Source organism: Centropristis striata, chromosome 10 (genome assembly GCF_030273125.1).
Source record: "Centropristis striata isolate RG_2023a ecotype Rhode Island chromosome 10, C.striata_1.0, whole genome shotgun sequence".
NCBI classification, from domain to species: Eukaryota; Metazoa; Chordata; class Actinopteri; order Perciformes; family Serranidae; genus Centropristis; species Centropristis striata.
In genome coordinates this window covers 37,366,587-37,386,365 of record NC_081526.1, presented here as the reverse complement: position 1 = coordinate 37,386,365, position 19,779 = coordinate 37,366,587, and the positions used below count along the sequence as shown (strand labels likewise).

The following is a 19,779-nucleotide window of genomic DNA, read 5'->3' as shown; positions in this document are numbered from 1 at the left end:
AAACCACCTGGCAGTTTTAGGTAAGTCACTTGCCAAACTTTATCTTAAAAAAATCAAAAGATAGATGAAAATCTTTCTTCATTTTGTTACAGAAATCAAAAAATAAACAGCCCTAACCCTAACCTGAATTGTGGAAAAGATAATGTTCAACAGAGAACAGCAGTATAATGTACAGTAGTATATGTCAGGTGCTTTACTCTTCTCATCAGGCAGCGCTACACTCTGAAGGTGGTTTATTCTCTCTATATTGTTCCATAGAAAACCTTCACAGGGTTGTCTACCAAGCTACAGAGCTTTTAAAGAAACATTATTAATAAAAGAGTCACTGAGATCTGCCCAGTCTGCAGGTTCCACCTTAGAGGACACTGTGTCTTATTTTCTCCACTGAAGGACACCTTAGAAGACACTGTGTCTTATTTTCTCCACTGGAGGACACCTCAGAGGACACTGTGTCTTATTTTCTCCAATGAAGGACACCTCAGAGGACATTGTGTCTTGTTTTCTCCACTGGAGGACACCTTCGAGGACACTGTGTCTTATTTTCTCCACTGAAGGACACTGTGTTTTATTTTCTCCACTGAAGGACACCTCAGAGGACACTGTGTCTTATTTTCTCCACTGGAGGACACCTTAGAGGACACTGTGTCTTATTTTCTCCACTGGAGGACACCTCACTGGACACTGTGTCTTATTTTCTCCACTGGAGGACACCTTAGAGGACACTGTGTCTTATTTTCTCCACTGAAGGACACCTTAGAAGACACTGTGTCTTATTTTCTCCACTGGAGGACACCTCAGAGGACACTGTGTCTTATTTTCTCCACTGGAGGACACCTTCGAGGACACTGTGTCTTATTTTCTCCAATGAAGGACACCTCAGAGGACATTGTGTCTTGTTTTCTCCACTGGAGGACACCTTCGAGGACACTGTGTCTTATTTTCTCCACTGAAGGACACTGTGTTTTATTTTCTCCACTGAAGGACACCTCAGAGGACACTGTGTCTTATTTTCTCCACTGGAGGACACCTCAGAGGACACTGTGTCTTATTTTCTCCACTGAAGGACACCTTAGAAGACACTGTGTCTTATTTTCTCCACTGGAGGACACCTCAGAGGACACTGTGTCTTATTTTCTCCACTGGAGGACACCTTCGAGGACACTGTGTCTTATTTTCTCCACTGGAGGACACCTTCGAGGACACTGTGTCTTATTTTCTCCACTGAAGGACACCTTAGAGGACACTGTGTCTTGTTTTCTCCACTGGAGGACACGTGTCAGACCAGCAGTGTTCATAAATTTTAAAGCATTTTAAACAATGCATTGTTGTTTGGTGATGGAAATATTTTAACATTTTATAAATTAGAACAAAAATACTAATATAAATCCTATAATATTATACAACTGAATAACTGAAGAAAATGTAATGAATTATTTTGCAAAACACTAACTTACCTAAGAAAAAAGAAAACATTAATTTGTTGAACCAAGTTGATGATTGAGGCCCAACAATAAAATATTTGTGAAAGTCAGTCAGGACAAAAACTCAGGATACAAACTACTGCACCACAGTTTAATAACACAAACAGACACACACACACACACACACTGTGCTTCTCAGAACGATTTTAGATACAACAAACAGTTTACAGTGAAACAAAGTAAAAAAAATGAAGATAGAAAAACACCTCTGTAATAAATATTTCTTTAAAAACAATATCAGTGTGATAAAACATTCTGTTCAGGAAAATAAAAATATCATGAAATGTTAGGAATAATAAATAAATATCACTTTGCCTAAAAATAAGCAGATAGCGCATCATAACAATAATTAAGGGACTTCCAACTTAAATTTGTACTTATTTGTTTTTAAATTCTATTTCACTTACTAAAATATATTATCATATATTTGTCTAATGTTAGTTATTATAATAATAATATTAGTACATATCTAGGACAGTTGTGCTATTTCCAGATACATTTGAAATTTTACGTTTTAGAACATTTAAAGAAAAGGTTGGAAAAAGTCCAAATATTGACATTATAAAATTACAAATATGTCATTATAATAAAAAAGATTGTTTTAATATAAAATTGTATATGATATTTTATATTTTATTATTCCTAACTGTTCATGTTTTTATTTTCCTGGAGGAAAACTGAGCACATTTTTTATAAAAACAGATGTAAACATTCATCAGAGTTCCAACATGATGTAAAGATTCTACAGCTGTAACGGATACATAATACTGTGGAGGAATTATTACAATATAAGTTAATATAAGTTAAATAAGTAACCGAGCACAGGGGCAGATTTTATTCAGCACTGGGTCAACACCATCACCTTTAAAACAAAATGATTATTTACTGGTTAAAATGAGATACAAGCAGCGCTGGAACTCACCCTTACATAGTACCAGTACTGGCCCGTACGCAGTACCAGTACTGGCCCATACGGAGTACAAGTACTGGCCCGTAAGGAGTATCAGTACTGGCTTGTACGCAGTACCAGTAGTGGCCCGTACGCAGTACCAGGATTGGCCCGTACGCAGTACCAGTACTGGTCCCTACGGAGTACCAGTACTGGCCCCTACACAGTACCAGTACTGGCCCCTACGGAGTACCAGTACTGGCCCATATGCAGTACCAGTACTGGCCCGTACGCATTACCAGTACTGGCCCGTAAGCATTACCAGTACTGGCCCCTACGGAGTACCAGTACTGACCCGTACGGAGTACCAGGACTGGCCCCTACGGAGTATCAGGACTGGCCCGCGGAGTACCAGAACTGGCCCATACGGAGTACCAGTACTGGCCCCTACGGAGTACCAGGACTGGCCCATACGGAGTACCAGTACTGGCCTCTACGGAGTACCAGGACTGGCCCATATGCAATACCAGTACTGGCCCGTACACAGTACCGGTACTGGCCCCTACGGAGTACCAGTACTGGCCCGTACGTAGTACCAGCACTGGCTTGTACGCAGTACCAGTACTGGCCCCAACGGAGTACCAGGACTGGCCCGTACGCAGTAACAGTACTCGCCCGTATAAAGTAACAGTACTCCCATGTATGTAGTACCAGTACTCGCCCGTATGTCTACTTTTTACTCTTTGGTGTACTGTGACTTTTTCTTACAAGCTGCCAGTACTCTTTTCTGCCCTCTATATTTGTTTTATGATGGCTCTAAAGTATTTGGGGTTCCACCTTTAAAACTCCATGTTGCAGCACCGTACCTCTGCTGCTTCATCATTTATTTAATTTCATAATTATGACTTCAACATTTTCTCAGGCAGAGTTAACAGATGATAAAGTCACTTAGTTTTGTTTTGGTCCGGTGTACTGTGGGCACTGACAGACTCCACGGTGTGTTCAGGTGCACCTCGTAAATCGTACATATAGGAGAATACATATTTAAAAACAATATGGAATGCCTGAGAGCCTTACTGCATTATATTCCATTATATTTTTATACCTCGAATATGATTTGTTTTCCTTAACGTACACCACAGAGTAATGCAGGAAAGGCACAACTTGGTTGATAACCCCCCTCGAATAAGAGTACCGGCACCGGATATTATGTCTAAATTATGACTTTCTAACCAAAAATTAAATCACAAAATAAGTTAATATTTACAACCACAGATGGATAAGAAATTAGAGAAGAACCTGAATAAATGCATGGAGAAAAGTAAGTTGACTCTCATAATTTCCCTGTAGTACTTTGATTGTACGTTTCCAAACCTTTCTTCTTTTTTTTAATACTTTAATTTTTCAGAACAACACACGGATCAATGTTTGTTTGCAAAACAACACAAAGACAACAACAATTTACATTGGAGTCCATTATCATCCAACTTATTTCACTTCAGAAACCCCAGATTCACTTATTCAGCTCATTAAAGTTATCATAGAAGTCAGTATTTAAATAATTATTAAACTCATTAAAGTTATCATAGAAGTCAGTATTTAAATAATTATTAAACTCATTAAAGTTATCATTAAAGTCAGTATTTAACTCAATTTAAGTCAATATTGAAGTCAAAATTTAACTTCTTATTAAACAAATTAAAGAGGATATTGAACTTTTTTATTTAACTTACTTAAAACCTAAAAGACCTTTTAATCTCCTTATTCAAAGCATTATTTTACTCATTTAACTGAATTTGTGTGTCAGACAGCTGACCCGACTCAGAGGAGGAAAGAAAGCACTTGTTGGCTGTTAAGGTGGAATGGCTGTTAAGGTGGAATGGCTGTTAAGGTGGAATGGTTGTTAAGGTGGAATGGAAAGAGTTGTGGAAACAAGGCGTCTGGTTCCAGTAAAGGCAGAGTGGTGAGATCAGGAGAGATCCACAGAGAAGGAAAATGATCTGGAGTCGTCTGAAACCTGCGAAGACACGAAGCAGATTAACAAAACAACATGTTTATATGTTCAAGGTTTACTTATTCAGCTGTTGTGTTTATTGACATAGATTCTGTGGGTGTTGATAGGATTGATGTGGTTGTTGTTGTTGTTGTGGTTGCTGTGAGTGTTGTTGTGGCTGTAGCTGTGGTTGTTGTTGTTGTTGTTGTGGTTGTTGTTGTTGTGGTTAATGTGAGTGTTGTTGTGGCTGTAGCTGTGGTTGTTGTTGTTGTTGTTGTGGTTGCTGTGAGTGTTGTTGTGGCTGTAGCTGTGGTTGTTGTTGTTGTTGTGGTTAATGTGAGTGTTGTTGTGGCTGTAGCTGTGGTTGTTGTTGTTGTTGTTGTTGTGGTTGCTGTTGGTGTTGATAGGATTGTTGTGGTTGTTGTTGTGGTTGCTGTTGGTGTTGATAGGATTGTTGTGGTTGTTGTTGTGGTTGCTGTGGGTGTTGATAGGATTGTTGTGGTTGTTGTTGTTGTTGTGGTTGCTGTGGGTGTTGATAGGATCGTTGTGGTTGTTGTTGTGGTTGCTGTGGGTGTTGATAGGATTGTTGTGGTTGTTGTTGTGGTTGCTGTGGGTGTTGATAGGATTGTTGTGGTTGTTGTTGTGGTTGCTGTGGGTGTTGATAGGATTGTTGTGGTGGTTGTAGTGGTTGCTGTGGGTGTTGATAGGATTGTTGTGGTTGTTGTTGTGGTTGCTGTGGGTGTTGATAGGATTGTTGTGGTTGTTGTTGTTGTGGTTGCTGTGGGTGTTGATAGGATTGTTGTGGTTTTGACTCACCTGTAGCTTACTTGCTGTGGCTCTTATGAAATGATAGGATTGTTGTGGTTGCTGTGGTTGGTGTGGTTGCTGTGGCTGTTGTTGTGGGTGTAGCTGTGGTTGTGGTTGCTGTGGTTGTTGTTGTGGTTGCTGTGGGTGTTGATAGGATTGTTGTGGTTGTTGTTGTGGTTGCTGTGGGTGTTGATAAGATTGTTGTGGTTGTTGTTGTGGTTGCTGTTGGTGTTAATAGGATTGTTGTGGTTGTTGTGGTTGTGGTTGTTATGGGTGTTGATAGGATTGCTGTGGTTGTGACTCACCTGTAGTTTACTTGCTGTGGCTCTGATGAAATGCTTGTTGCTGTGGTTGTGGTTGTTGTTGTTGTCGTGGTTGCTGCTGTCGGGGGGAGTGATGGCGTGGGCTGGATGATGCCCCGCCCCCTCGGATAGTCGGTCTGATGGATGGAGAGGAGGACGGGTACTGATGATGATGATGTCCAGCTCTGATTGGCTTGGCTGTATGGAGACAGGACAGTCAGCTGTTAGTGTTGGATATATTACACAACCTGACACTGAGAGGTCCCCTGAGGAAAAACCCTTTCCTGCAGTGACTCAGGTTTGTTTTGACGGTCTGACTCATCACTATGTTTAGTTTGTTTCCTCACCTATCTGAGCAGAGTGTCCCCTGGAGACGTTCTTGGAGCGAACAGCCTCTTTGATGCGGTCTACTTCCTGTTGGTACCGTTTGCGGTCCCTGACGGCCGACTCTTTGGCGGCTCTGAGTGCGGCTTCCAGAGCTTTCACCCGCTCTGCCGTGGCCCGCAGACGCTTCTCCAGCTTGGGCAGCTCACAGCGGAGGTCAGCGTTGTCCCGCACCAGCTGAAGAACACAAAGGCTTCAGATCTGACACCATTTATTTATAAAATAAAAAACTGATCGATTGACTTGATCGAGTGGACACGGACCTGTTTGTGGACTTTGCTGAGCTGCTCCAGGTTGTTTTCTAAGAAGATAATTCTCTGTCTTTGAGCCAAACTGCCACCGGCCTCGTCGCAGTCGTTCTCTGAACTCTGTTCAAGAAGAAACACTGAAGTTCACACAAACAAACCTTTAACGTTCATCTTTGATGAATGACGAGCATCAACAGCTGCAGAGGTGGTTTTCAATGTTGATCTGACACATTGTCAATGATGTCACACCTGGACAGGTGAGGACACACCTGAAGCCTGTTCACCCCAACGTTCTAATGCTAAATACTTTGTTTTTTACATTCTGTGATTGATGCTTTAACTCTTCTGTAGTCTTGAAGAGGCGACTGATGGTATTCTTACGTTCTTGACTCGAGTGCCGAGGTCCTCGATGAAGACTTTGCGGAGATTGTTGAGCGTCTGCAGCTCTTTGGCCTGTGAGTAAACAGAATAACTCGGCTGATCTCAGATGAAGATACGATGAATGTAAAAAATAAGAATAATAATCCACGAACCACTGTCTCCTCCAGGCCCTTCAGGTCCTCTTTGGCTTGTTCTCTCTTCTCATTCAGGAACCTGATTCACACAAACACAGTCTGACTCATGATCAAATCATTTGTTTCATCCGTACTCCAACTTTTACTCATATTTCATCTTGTTTACTTGCAGTGTTTCCACTCAGGATTGTTGATAAGGAAACAAAACACACTGTGAGCTGAACAGGACAAACTTACTGCAGTTTGTGGAGTTTCTGGGCTTTGTTCTTGTCTTCAGCTTTCAGTTTGTCAAAGTCAGATTGAAGCTTCCTGTTCTCCAGCTGCAGGGCCTGATTCACACTGAAACACAAACACAAATTCAGACTCAATAGATCAATAATGACAATCAGACACTGATCAGTTATGTTTGACATGATGAATAATGATTTAAGGTTATTAAAAAATCAAAAAGGTACTCTTTGACGCGGTCGACATCTCTCTGTTTCTGCTCGATCTCGTCTCGGAGGCGACTCAGCTGTTTGTGATGAACTTCTCTGTGGTTCTCCATCTGCTCCTCCAGAGTTCTCTGTTACATTAACAATGATAGATTACTCATTATTATGACACAATAACCAATATAAAAGCCTTTATTGGCTATTACAGCAATCAAACTCTTCCTAGAACTGCTGAGCAACTTCTAGTCATCTTTTTTTTAATTTTCCCACAATTTTGTAACAGATTCAGGACTCAAAACCTTCATGTTTTTGTCCACTGACCATTTCTTCATTACTTCTGCTTTGTGTTTTGGGTCGTTGTCGTGCTGAAATGGCTAAGTTTCTCTGCAGACTGCCTGATGGAATCTTTTCTCCTGTGATCAGGTTCCCAACACCATGTCTGACAGTGGGGATGTTGTTCTTCGTGTTGAAGGCTTCTCCTTTTTTACGCCAAATGAAGGATATATCACTGTGGCCAAACAATTCGTTTTTTGTTTTATCTGACTATAAAACAGAAGACCAGGGGCCTGTTCCAGAAAGCAGGTTTTCAGATAACTCTTACTTTGTTAACCTGAAATGAGGGAAACTCCAGAAAGGGAGGTAACTTCAGCTCTGGCTGGTTGCCGTGGTAACTGACTCTGAGAACCTTACCTTTCTCTGTCTCCTCCTCTTTAGAGACAGACACGCCGCTTCATTTCTGTTTGATATCAGTTTGTTACTCACTGATTGTGTAAGTTAACACTGTTCCTGTATATGGACCCTCCACTCTGACTCAGCTCTTTTCACACTCTCCAAATTAGATTGCAGGTTTTCTATAAAAACCATCATCTTTCCTGGCTGATCCTCATGTTCTCTGGTCCTGTTGAAAGGTCTCCAGGATCTTCTGAGAACTTTGTGCAATGCAGGCATTTTGTGTTCATAGAAAAAAGTGTTTGATCTTTGATATCAGCTCAAAAAAGTGAAAAACTCATCTGATCAGTTGATGTGGAACGTTTAAACGATGACCTGTGTTTGGATCAGAATCTTTACCTTCATCTCAACGGCGTCCTTCAGTCGACTCATGTGTTCCTTCTCTTTATCCATCGACGACACCTCGTGCATTTGACCTGAACACACACACACACACACACACACACACACACTCTTTAACCGCCTTTTCAGCAGCCAATCAGAGGGTAGTGTTTCCTGTAACTATGGTTTCTGTCTGACCTTGAGCATGCAGTTTGGCGACCTCCTCCATCAGAGCGTCCTGACTCTCCTCCAGTTTACGTTTCTTCTGCTCCACCTTCTGCAGGTCGTCAGTCAGCGACGCCACCTTCGCCTGGAGCTGCAACCGAAAACACCTTTTTATCTATTATTATTATCATTAATAATAATAATAATAATAATAATAATAATTAAAAAAAACAATAAACAGGAGTCTCGTTACCCTTCATAGGAGTCTCGTCACCCGTCACAGGAGTCTTGTGACCTGTCACAGGTGTCTCGTTACCTGTCACAGGTGTCTCGTTACCTGTCACAGGAGTCTCGTTACCTGTCACAGGTGTCTTGTTACCTGTCACAGGTGTTCGTTATCTGTCATAGGAGTCTCGTTACCTGTCACAGGTGTTCGTTACCTGTCACAGGAGTCTCGTTACCTGTCACAAGAGTCTTATCACCCGTAACAGGAGTCTCGTTACCTGTCACGAGTCGTGTTACCTGTCACAGGAGTCTCGTTACCTGTCACAGGAGTCTTGTTACCTGTCACAGGTGTTCGTCACCTGTCACGAGTGGTGTTACCTGTGAGATGAGCAGCTGACAGGTGTTGAGCTCCTTCTCGTTGGCCTCCATCTTGCAGGTGTTCTCTGTCAGGTGTAGCTCCAGCTGTTTGCTGCGGGTCACCAGAGTTTTGACCTCAGACTTCATCTTGCTGATGTAGAGCCGCGCCGTGGTGAACTCCTCCTCCATCACGCCGCTCGCCTCCGTCATCTGCAGACAGTAAGGGACAGAGTGAGCAAGAGAGGTCAGAGGTCAGCGCCGTGCAGACGAGGAGCAGAAGAAGAGTCTCACCGCTTTGAGGTCTGAGGTGCTGAGGACGCTGCCGATGTCTCCGAGGTCTCTGAGCAGCAGGTTGAGGATCTCTGCAGAACGCTTCCTGTGGTGAGCGCTGACCTCCTGCAGGCCGGACAGCTCCCTCTGCACCGCCTCCAGGCTCACCTGACCACAGAAGAAGAAGAGACGGCTCACACAGACCTCCAACTGTCCTCCTGTCTGTCTGTCCGCCTGTCCCTCAGTCCTCCTGTCTTACTGTCCCTCTGTCCTACTGTCCCTCTGACCTCCTGTCTCTCTGTCCTCCTGTCTTACTGTCTCTCTGTCCTCCTGTCTCTCTGTCCTCCTGTCTCTCTGTCCTCCTGTCCCTCTGTCCTCCTGTCTCTCTGTCCTCCTGTCTCTCTGTCCTCCTGTCCCTCTGTCCTCCTGTCTCTCTGTCCTCCTGTCCCTCTGTCTCTCTGTCCCTCTAACCTCCTGTCTGTCTGTCCTCCTGTCCCTCTGTCCTCCTGTCTCTCTGTCCTCCTGTCCCTCTGTCCTCCTGTGCACCTGTTACTCTGTCCTCCTGTCCCTCTATCCTCCTGTCCACCAGTCCCTCTGTCCTCCTGTCTCTTTGTTCCTCTGTCTTCCTGTCTCTCTGTCCTCCTGTCTTACTGTCCCTCTGTCCTCCTGTCTGTCTGTCGTACTGTCCCTCTGACCTCCTGTCCCTCTGTCCTCCTGTCTTACTGTCCCTCTGTCCTTCTGTCTGTCTGTCCTACTGTCCTCCTGTCTCTCTGTCCTCCTGTCTTACTGTCCCTCTGTCCTCCTGTCTGTCTGTCCTACTGTCTCCCTGTCCTCCTGTCTTACTGTCCCTCTGTCCTCCTGTCTGTCTGTATGTCCTACTGTCCCTCTGACCTCCTGTCTCTCTGACCTCCTGTCTCTCTGTCCTCCTGTCTCTCTGTCCTCCTGTCCTTCTGTCCCCCTGTCCCTCTAACCCTTGTCTTCAACGTCCACTCACAGTTTTGTGAGCGAGCTCCTCGTTCAGTGCCTCGTTGCAGCGGTTCTTCGTCTCCACCTCCTGGCTCTTGTGGTCGTAGTTGACGGCGAGCTCCTCCAGCGCCTGCAGCACCTCCTTCACTTCCTCTTTGGCCGAGTCGCCGTCCCTCTGCAGCCGGGACAGCTCCTCCTGCACACGCTGGTAGTCCTGGCGGCCGGACAGCAGCACCTGGATGAGAAGATGAAGAAGAGACAGTCAGGTGCTGCCGAGGCGTTTGGAGGCGGAGACACTCAGGTGAGACTCACCTCGTCCTGATCGATCAGCTGCTGTTTCAGATTCTCGGCTGTCTGACTGTGATGGTTGATCTCCTCGTCCTGAAACAGTCAAAAGTATTATATGTTGTTTCCCAGCTGGTCCAGGTGAGACTTGCTTTATAATATCCAGGTGAAAGAACAGGTAAGACTCACCTTGTCGTCCAGCTGATGGTACAGGTCACTGATGAGTGTCTCATACTGCGTCTTCTCTTCGTCTGACAGAGGGACAGGGGGCGGGGCCAAGCTGTCAGCCACTGCCATCGTCTCACTGCTACTTTTCTTGTTTCTGCTGCTCAGCTGCTCCTCCACAGGTACAGACTCACCTGGACACGTTCAGAACATTCACGCTTAGACGAGTTTGATTCAGTGTGAAGACTGAAGCTGAGCCTGTCTGTCCACATAACTCAGGAAATTCATCCAATCAACTTCACATTTGGCCTGAAATATAAACGGTGTTTATACCTGAAATATACCAATGATATATACCAGTTATATACCAGTTATATACCTGATATATACCAGTTATATACCTGAAATATACCAGTTATATACCTGATATATACCTGAAATATACCAGATATATACCTGAAATATACCAGATATATACCTGAAATATTCCAATAATATATACCAGTTATATACCTGATATATACCAGTTATATACCTGAAATATACCAGTTATATACCTGATATATACCTGAAATATACCAGATATATACCTGAAATATTCCAATAATATATACCAGTTATATACCAGTTATATACCAGTTATATACCTGAAATATACCAGTTATATACCTGAAATATACCAGTTATATACCTGATATATACCTGAAATATACCAGATATATACCTGAAATATACCAGTTATATACCTGAAATATACCAGGAATATATACCTGAAATATATACCAGTTATACACCTGAAATATACCTGAGATATATACCAGTTATACACCTGAAATAAACCTGAAATATACCAGTTATGTACCTGAAATATACCAGTTATGTACCTGAAATATACCAGTTATATACCTGAAATATACCAGATATATAACTGAAATATACCAGTTATGTACCTGAAATATACCAGTTATATACCTGAAATATACCAGATATATAACTGAAATATACCAGTTATATACTTGAAATATACCCTATTGGCTTGTTGCCGAGAACCCCAGCGAGCGCAGCGACAAGTCTGAAGTTCGAGGAACCTTTAAACAGGCCTGCTCAAACCTCCTCATTCATTCCTATGAACCCGACTGTTCCTCCTGGGTATTTCTGGCGTTTACCTTTCCTCCAGCGTTTCAACTCATTCTCCAGTTTCTGAACCATGATGCTCAGACTCCTGTTTTTTTCTTTCTCCTTCTCATATTTCTTCTTCCACTCTTCAGCCGTCAGCTCCTGGTTAACAGATACGGTGTTCTTGATGGTTTTAGCTCTAAGACACAAAAGCAACAAACAGTCAGAGAGCTGCTGCTGTCAGGACGTGTGACACAACAGATAAAGGGCGGTGAAGAGTCTTTAGTTCAGTACTGGAGGGGCCATTTCATACCAGCCATAAACCTGAAACATACCAGTTATATACCTGAAATATACCAGTTATATACCTGAAATATACCAGTTATATACCTGAAATACACCAGTTATATACCTGAAATATACCAGTTATATATCTGAAATATACCAGTAATATATACCTGAAATATACCAGTTATATACCTGAAACATACCAGTTATATACCTGAAATATACCAGTTATATACCTGAAACATACCAGGTATATACCTGATATATACCAGTTATATACCTGAAATATACCAGTTATATACCTGATATATACCAGCTATACACCTGTAATAAACCTGAAATATAACAGTTATATACCAATTATGTACCTGAAATACACCAGTTAAATACCTGAAATATACCAGTTATATACCTGAAATCCACCAGTTACATACCTGATATATAGCAGTTATATACCTGAAATATACCAGTTATATACCTGAAATATACCAGTAATATATACCTGAACTATATACCAGTTATACACCTGAAATAAACCTGAAATATACCAGTTATATACCAACTATGTACCTGAAATACACCAGTTATTTACCTGATATATACCAGTTTTATACCTGAAATATACCAGTTATATACCTGATATATACCAGTTATATACCTGAAATATACCAGTACTTGCATTACTTTGAGCAGTACTTTACCTCTGTCCGAACATGAGGGTGGACTTGGTTTCGGCCTCGTTGTAAACGGACGGCGAGCAGCAGATGATGATGGTGGTTCGACAGTTTCCTCCTAGAGAGTCCTGCAGGATCCGGGTCATCTTGCTGTCCCTGTACGGGACGTGGGTTTTCTACACACATAGAGAACTGATATTACCAGAAGCTCCTTTATTTTGAAAGGAGTAAACTTTCCTGTTCCACAGACGCACCGTTCCTTCGCTCAGAGCGGCGATCACGTTCCCCAGAGCAGACAGAGATTTGTTGATGTTCTTGGCTTCGTCCAACACGGAGCCTTCTGCTCCCGTTTTACTCACCTGAACAAAAGCATCATCACTGGTAATAATACATAAATATAATAATATCTACAATAACACATTAATAATAATAATAATAACAGAGTGTGACCTTCTCGCTGCCCGCCAGGTCGACCAGGTAAAGTTTCCCCGACAGTTTGAGCTCCGTCTCCACGTTCTCCTGCTTGATGTTGATCAGGAAGATACTGTGACTGCGAGAGCTGTGCTCGTTCATGTCTGCAAGTACACAGAAAGTACACGTTAGTACATGGACTTACAGGGGAAGTGCACGTTAGTACACGGAAATATACGTTAGTACGTCAGTAGTAGTAGTAATGTAAATATGAAGTATAAAGTTTAGTTTTTCTGCTGTCTTTGTATTTTTTTGCTTGCCCCTCCCTATATCGGTAGTATCAGTAGTATTGGTAGTATCAGTAGTAGTAGTACTAGTATAGGTAGTAATATCAGTAGTAGTATAGGTAGTATTGGTAGTATCAGTAGTAGTAGTACTAGTATAGGTAGTAATATCAGTTGTAGTATAGGTAGTATTGGTAGTATCAGTAGTAGTAGTAGTATTGGTAGTAGCAGTAGTATCGGTAGTAGTACTAGTATAGGTAGTAATATCAGTTGTAGTATAGGTAGTATTGGTAGTATCAGTAGTAGTAGTAGTATTGGTAGTAGCAGTAGTATCGGTAGTATCAGTAGTAGAAGTAGTAGAAGTAGTTTATGTAGTATCAGAATCAGTAGTAGTATCGGTAGTATTGGTAGTATCAGTAGTAGTATAGGTAGTATCAGTAGTAGTATCAGTAGTAGTATAGGTAGTATCGGTAGTAGCAGTAGTATCAGTAGTAGTAGTAGTAGTATAGGTAGTATCAGAATCAGTAGTAATATCGGTAGTACTGGTAGTATCAGTAGTATCGGTAGTAGTAGTATAGGTAGTCTCGGTAGTAGTAGTGGTAGTATTTGTACTCACTGGTGACTGCGACGTGTCAGTAGTAGTAGTAGTGGTAGTATTTGTACTCACTGGTGTTGGCGATGTGTCAGTAGCAGTAGTAGTCGTAGTAATAGTAGTAGTATTTGTACTCACTGGTGACGGCGACGTGTAGTACTCATAGTATTTGTACTCACTGGTGACGGTGACGTGTCAGTAGTAGTAGTAGTAGTAGTCGTAGTAGTAGTAGTAGTATTTGTACTCACTGGGGACAGTGACGTGTAGTAGTAGTAGTAGTAGTAGTAGTCGTAGTAGTAGTGGTAGTATTTGTACTCACTGGTGATGGCGACATGTCAGTAGTAGTAGTAGTCGTAGTAATAGTAGTATTTGTACTCACTGGTGACGGCGACATGTCAGTAGTAGTAGTAGTCGTAGTAGTAGTAGTATTTGTACTCACTGGTGACAGCGACGTGTCAGTAGTAGCAGTAGTAGTAGTGGTAGTAGTAGTAGTAGTAGTAGTATTTGTACTCACTGGTGACAGCGACGTGTCAGTAGTAGTAGTAGTTGTAGTAGTGGTAGTAGTAGTAGTAGTAGTAGTATTTGTACTCACTGGTGACAGCGACGTGTCGGTTGGCCTTCCCCTCGTCGATGACGTCCATCACCTCATCAGGACTGGAGACGAAGCGTTCGGTGCAGCCCTGACAGGAAGTACACAGCAGAGTACTGTTACTGTACTCCAGATACTGCAGTACTGATACTACATTATCTTGAAATATTACTGAGGACATACTTTGACAAAAGGAACTCTGTTTTTATCTTCATGAACAGCCAGGTTCGTCTTCGACACTGAAACAGGAATATTACAATTATATATGTTATTTATTAAATACGTTCATTATTAAATTATTAAAACATTACATCATCCTCACCGTCCAGTTCATTATTAAATTATTAAAACATTACATCATCCTCACCGTCCAGTAAGTCTCTGATTTTATCCAGATAGATTTCAAAATAAGAGACCTGCAGGAAAAAAAGGTAATATTCTGTTTACATTTTTTCTATACAGAAAGTTAATGAAATTACATTTTAATGCAAATTAAAGATAAATTCTCTACTGTTTGTTCTAAAATATTCATTCAAATATTAATATGAAAACTCAGAGATTAATTAAAATGACGTGTACACATTTATTATTGTTAATAATGCAAAAAGTGCAGATGAGCACGTGAACTTGGAAAGCAGGTGAAAACGGTTGGTCCTGGAGATCCAAAAAGGATGTTTTTTTCTTTTTTCCAGTTGATGTTTTAATTTATAAACATTTTCTGTTTCACTGCTGTGCGACCTTTCAACCGTTTATGTATATTATAAAAAATGACTGATGACATCATCACCTTGATGTGGAATTCGAGGTTCTCGTCCATGGAGTAAATGTGGTCAAAGATGTCTCTGGAGATTCGCGGGATGATTCCCATCAGACGCGGGTCGTGAAGATTCCCCTGGAAAATGTATGATTCAAAATTCAAAAACATGAAAGAATATTAAAAGGAAGTTGCATGTTTTTCTATTCAGTACATTGTGAAAATGATTTTACTTTTCCCACAACACACAACAGTTCATCAGCCTTTAATATGACATTATTTTAATATTCTTAAATAAATTAAATCAGTTTGAAACATCAGATTCACTGACGGACAGAAAACAAACGTTTTTCATCATGAAACAAACAATAAGTTGATAATATCATTAATAATAACCTCCATGGTGTGAGTCTTTCCTGAGGACGTCTGACCGTAAGCAAAGATGGTCCCGTTGTATCCTCCCAACACATCTGCAACACAACAACAACAACAACAACACATTAGTTGGACGCTGTGTAGCACGTAAATAAAACAGAGTGAGATAATTTGTTTGTTTAAACTATATATATTAAATAGAAAATTTAAAAATAGAAAAACTGTTACATCTCCCCTTTTCAGAAATCTTCCTGCGTTTTTTAATGTGGGAGCCAATGAGTCTGTTGGTGGCGCATTTGTGCGTCCTACGCCCAAACTATAACTCTGACAGCTTTACCAGAGGATTGTGAGTGAGAAGACTAATTTTCCTACGTTTCTATGTATAAATTATTTCTGTAGAGTGGAATTTGCGGCCTGGAGCGCTGTTTTCAAATTTATTTTTTGACAATTTTACCTCTCCCTCTACACTCTGGCGATGATGTCACACACTGTGACACGAACATTCCGTGCAATACACACCCATTATAATCTCAGAATTTCTCCAAAAATGATCATGGTCATTGAACAGGGATTGATAAAAAACTATATGACCTATCGAAACGTGGATTAATACACCGATACACAAGACTTGTGTCTACTGTTTAAAGTTCAAATGGAGTCTCTAGGTGAAATTATGCCGGAGAAGTAGACGTTTAAAAATCTCCAATTATTGTTCTTTTTCGCTCATTTTTTTCGGCCGTCCCATTCACTTCAATGCAAAATTTTGGGCAGTTTTTTCGTATAAATTCGTATTCCGTAGAGAAAAGTAATAGCACACCGATCCCGATAAAACCGCACGTTTTGATATATAAGAGGAAGAAGAAAAAATCCACAGTATAACAATAGTGCTCGGTGCGATTGCCCCGTGTTAGCTCTTCACTTAGCCACAGAGGAGGCTAGTTACCATGGTTACTGAGCAGGAAGTCACAAAGCATCATTAACAAGACTTTTCAGAATAAGATAGGGTTTTCCTGATGGTGATCATGTGACCAACCTTTGACGATCTGTCTGGCGCAGGTGTCGTACACCTGGACCTGTTCAGAGTTCGGAGGGAGGACTCGGTCAAACACATACGGCTTCCCCTGGAACACAGGAAACACAGTGTCAAAATAAAAGTCTAATGTACATTAAATAAAAGTATTTAATTACTTTAAATACAATCCTTCTGAATAAAAGTCTTCCAGTTTGCTTTGAAATGTGCCAAAAACATTTTAGATTATAAACTTCTTAAATAAATGTAATATTTCAAATATTTATTGTGAATATTTGGCCAGAAGAATCATATTGTAGGAAATATAAACAACAACAAAAGAAAAATAATTAAGTCCGACATGGGATTCATTAAATTACACATACAATTGTGTTATAGAAGTCCCAGTACACCCACAAAAATCACAATATACTCAGAAACGTCCCAATAAACCATCAGGGCAGCAGACTGAGCCGTGACATTTCACTGAAAATGTGAAACTCAGAAGAAAAGAAAATGTGAAGCAGCTGACGTCTGTGTGCTGTCATGGTTACCGCATCAGACACACACACACACACACACACACACCTACACCAACAGGGGACCATCAGTCTTCACTCGCCAAATGGGGACCTCTGCTTTTTTAGCTGCTAATTTAGTAATGTTATTATGGTTAATAATAGTAATGTTAGTATGGTTAATAAAAGTAATGTTAGTATGATTAATAATAGTAATGTTAGTATGGTTAATAATAGCAATGTTAGTATTGTTAATAGTAATGTTAGTATGGTTTCTACTTATGATTAGTGTGGTTAATAATAGTAATGTTAGTATGGTTAATAATAGTAATGTTAGTATGGTTAATAATAGTAATGTCAGTATGGTTAATAATAGTGACAGTATGGTTAATAATAGTAATGTTAGTATGGTTAATAATAGTGACAGTATGGTTAATAATAGTAATGTTAGTATGGTTAATAATACTAATGTTAGTAAGGTTAATAATGGAAATGTTAGTATGGTTTATACTTATGATTAGTGTGGTTAATAATAGTTAGCAAGAGTTATAAGTGGTTAGTTAGTTAATGATCAGGACATAATTCCTGTTAAATTGATGAGAAATTAATGTTATCTTAACATGTATTTAATCAATTAAATTATTAAGGTTTGACTTTGTTTTGCATTTTCAAAAGTTTTCTTTGATTTTTAAATAAAGCTAAAGTTAAATAAATAAGCTTGTTTTACATAAAAGACAATTTGTTTCTGTTTCTGAGTCTTTTTGTTGATGTTGTTTTTTTTTTACTTTTACGGATGAGTTTGTAAAAGAAATGTAAAAAACCCTTAAACGTCTGTTTGTCCCGTTAATGACGTCTCATTAAAGAGATGAAGAGAACAGAGACAGACTGACTGTCCTCGTTATGTCTTCAATTATATTATAAACACACACACACACACACACACACACACACCAAGTCAACAGCATGAATCGTATCTTTCAATAACACAGGGAGGGAAATGATTTAATATCTTTAAAAGCCATAAACGGACAATGAATCCTACAACAATCATTGATCTGTGGATGCTGAAATGTTTGCAGAACTTGAGATTTAGAAAAAGAAAACGTCTACTTTGCTTTTTCAATTAAACATGTTGTAAATTCTGCTATTTTTGTATTATTTATTGGTGGAAAAAAAAAAAAGGTAACTGTCATAATATATTTCTTGAAATTATGCCTTTATCCCTTTCTCACAGAGAGAGAGAATCACATTATTACCTGCAACCAAGAATCAGATAAAAATAATAACAATAATCAAAAAATACAATCATAAACCAGCAGAGTGTGATGGCGGATTTCATTTAACTTAATTAATTCATTTCTGAAAATCAAAACAACATCCTGATGAATCAGCAGTTTCAGGTGTTTGTTTCTATTGTGGCTGCAGGCAATAGACATAGATAGATAGATAGATAGACAGACAGACAGACAGACAGACAGACAATTAGAAAGACAGACAGACAGACAGACAGACGGACGGATAAAGGGTGTGTCGGTAAAACACCGTGTTCACACACACACCGGTGTACCAGTCGGTCCGGGGACTCACCGCCACCACCACCGTGTCCTCTCCGTTAAATTTGGGGATGTCTTTGTCTCCGCGGCTCCTCTCCGAGTCGTTCAGCGGCCTGAAGCGACACATCACCTTCACCCCGCACACCCCGCACCCCGCCGCGTCCTCCATCACCGATACCGTCCGGTCAACACGACACACAGACACACAGACACACTCACCGGGAGACACGCAGCCACCGGTAAACAGGACACACACACACAAACACACCAACACACACAGACCGGGCTGAGCCTGAGAAAAACACCGACAGAGCCCCGCCGTGAACCGAGCAGGTCTCCGGTAGATCAGGATGCTGCAGACTGATGGACACTCCCACCTCACACAGGTCCACCCTGGACCGCTGAGCCGCAAGGAACTCTGGGACATGGAGTTCTGTTTCCATAGAGAGAAGCTGATTTTTTTATCAGCTTTGAAGAAGAAAAAAAAATCACATTTATGTGTGTGTTCCTGGTCTTAAAATTGGTCTTTTGGAATGTTCACAAGACATGAAATGTTTCATTCTGTGTGTAATGGATCTATATAATGTGTTATTTCACCTTTTCAATTGAATTACTGACATAAACGTTCTATGATATTATAATGTATTGAGATGCTCCTGTATATGGTGTGATTTTGTGACCTTGAATCAACATAAAAGCTATGGGAGGAGGGCAGCATCCCATCACTTTTACCACCAGATGCCCCTGTATTGCAGCGTCATGTAATGTCATGCAAAAAAAATGATATACATATTTTTTACATTAAAATGTTCATTTATCAATGGTGTAGACCAAAAGCTATTTGTATTCCTCAATTGTAAAATTGTATAGCCTTTTTACAGCATGTTAAAAAAGACATTTAAGTCAACTAAAATGTGCTTCATAGCCTACGAAAGTCTGCAGCCCGGCGCCTTAACTTTTAAGTTTTGCCAATTTTGAGTTTAGTTTTGAGTTCCCCGAGATAGACTAGTTTTCAAAATCATATTAATAAATGCTCAATATGACTATTAATAATGTTGGTAGGCTAATTTAGACTTATTA

General features: G+C 40.6%; 1 protein-coding gene across 2 annotated transcripts; it reads right to left on the bottom strand.

The window, feature by feature from the left end:
• Positions 1-3,124: 3,124 nt before the first annotated feature.
• Positions 3,125-19,080, bottom strand: LOC131979455 (kinesin heavy chain-like). 2 transcript variants are annotated; one of them, XM_059343442.1, is made up of 26 exons: positions 18,734-19,079; positions 16,653-16,740; positions 15,641-15,714; positions 15,278-15,382; positions 14,858-14,906; positions 14,674-14,729; positions 14,494-14,581; positions 13,065-13,189; positions 12,869-12,973; positions 12,642-12,790; positions 11,703-11,851; positions 10,561-10,730; positions 10,399-10,467; positions 10,115-10,321; positions 9,142-9,288; positions 8,872-9,060; positions 8,302-8,419; positions 8,122-8,198; positions 7,075-7,184; positions 6,857-6,958; positions 6,638-6,698; positions 6,486-6,557; positions 6,120-6,224; positions 5,820-6,033; positions 5,476-5,670; positions 3,125-4,387 (listed from the first exon to the last, which is right to left on the bottom strand). In XM_059343442.1, the coding sequence occupies exons 1-25, from the start codon at positions 18,866-18,868 to the stop codon at positions 5,483-5,485; spliced, it is 2,952 nt and encodes a 983-aa protein (XP_059199425.1). In that variant the 5' UTR covers positions 18,869-19,079; the 3' UTR covers positions 3,125-4,387; positions 5,476-5,482. The 2 variants fall into 2 exon arrangements, with proteins under 2 accessions (XP_059199425.1, XP_059199426.1); XM_059343443.1 differs by lacking the exons at positions 3,125-4,387; positions 5,476-5,670; positions 6,638-6,698 and having other exon boundaries at positions 5,901-6,033; positions 18,734-19,080.
• Between the last annotated feature and the right edge of the window lie 699 nt (positions 19,081-19,779).

Bases quoted from the DNA above. Each gene is read 5' to 3' on its own strand.
- LOC131979455 (XM_059343442.1), bottom strand. From the start codon at position 18,868: ATGGAGGACGCGGCGGGGTGCGGGGTGTGCGGGGTGAAGGTGATGTGT. The intron at 15,715-16,652 runs GTTGGTCACATG...GTTGTGTTGCAG, and splicing joins CGCCAGACAGATCGTCAAAG to ATGTGTTGGGAGGATACAAC. The intron at 14,907-15,277 runs GTGATGATGTCA...TTTTTCCTGCAG, and splicing joins ACCTCGAATTCCACATCAAG to GTCTCTTATTTTGAAATCTA.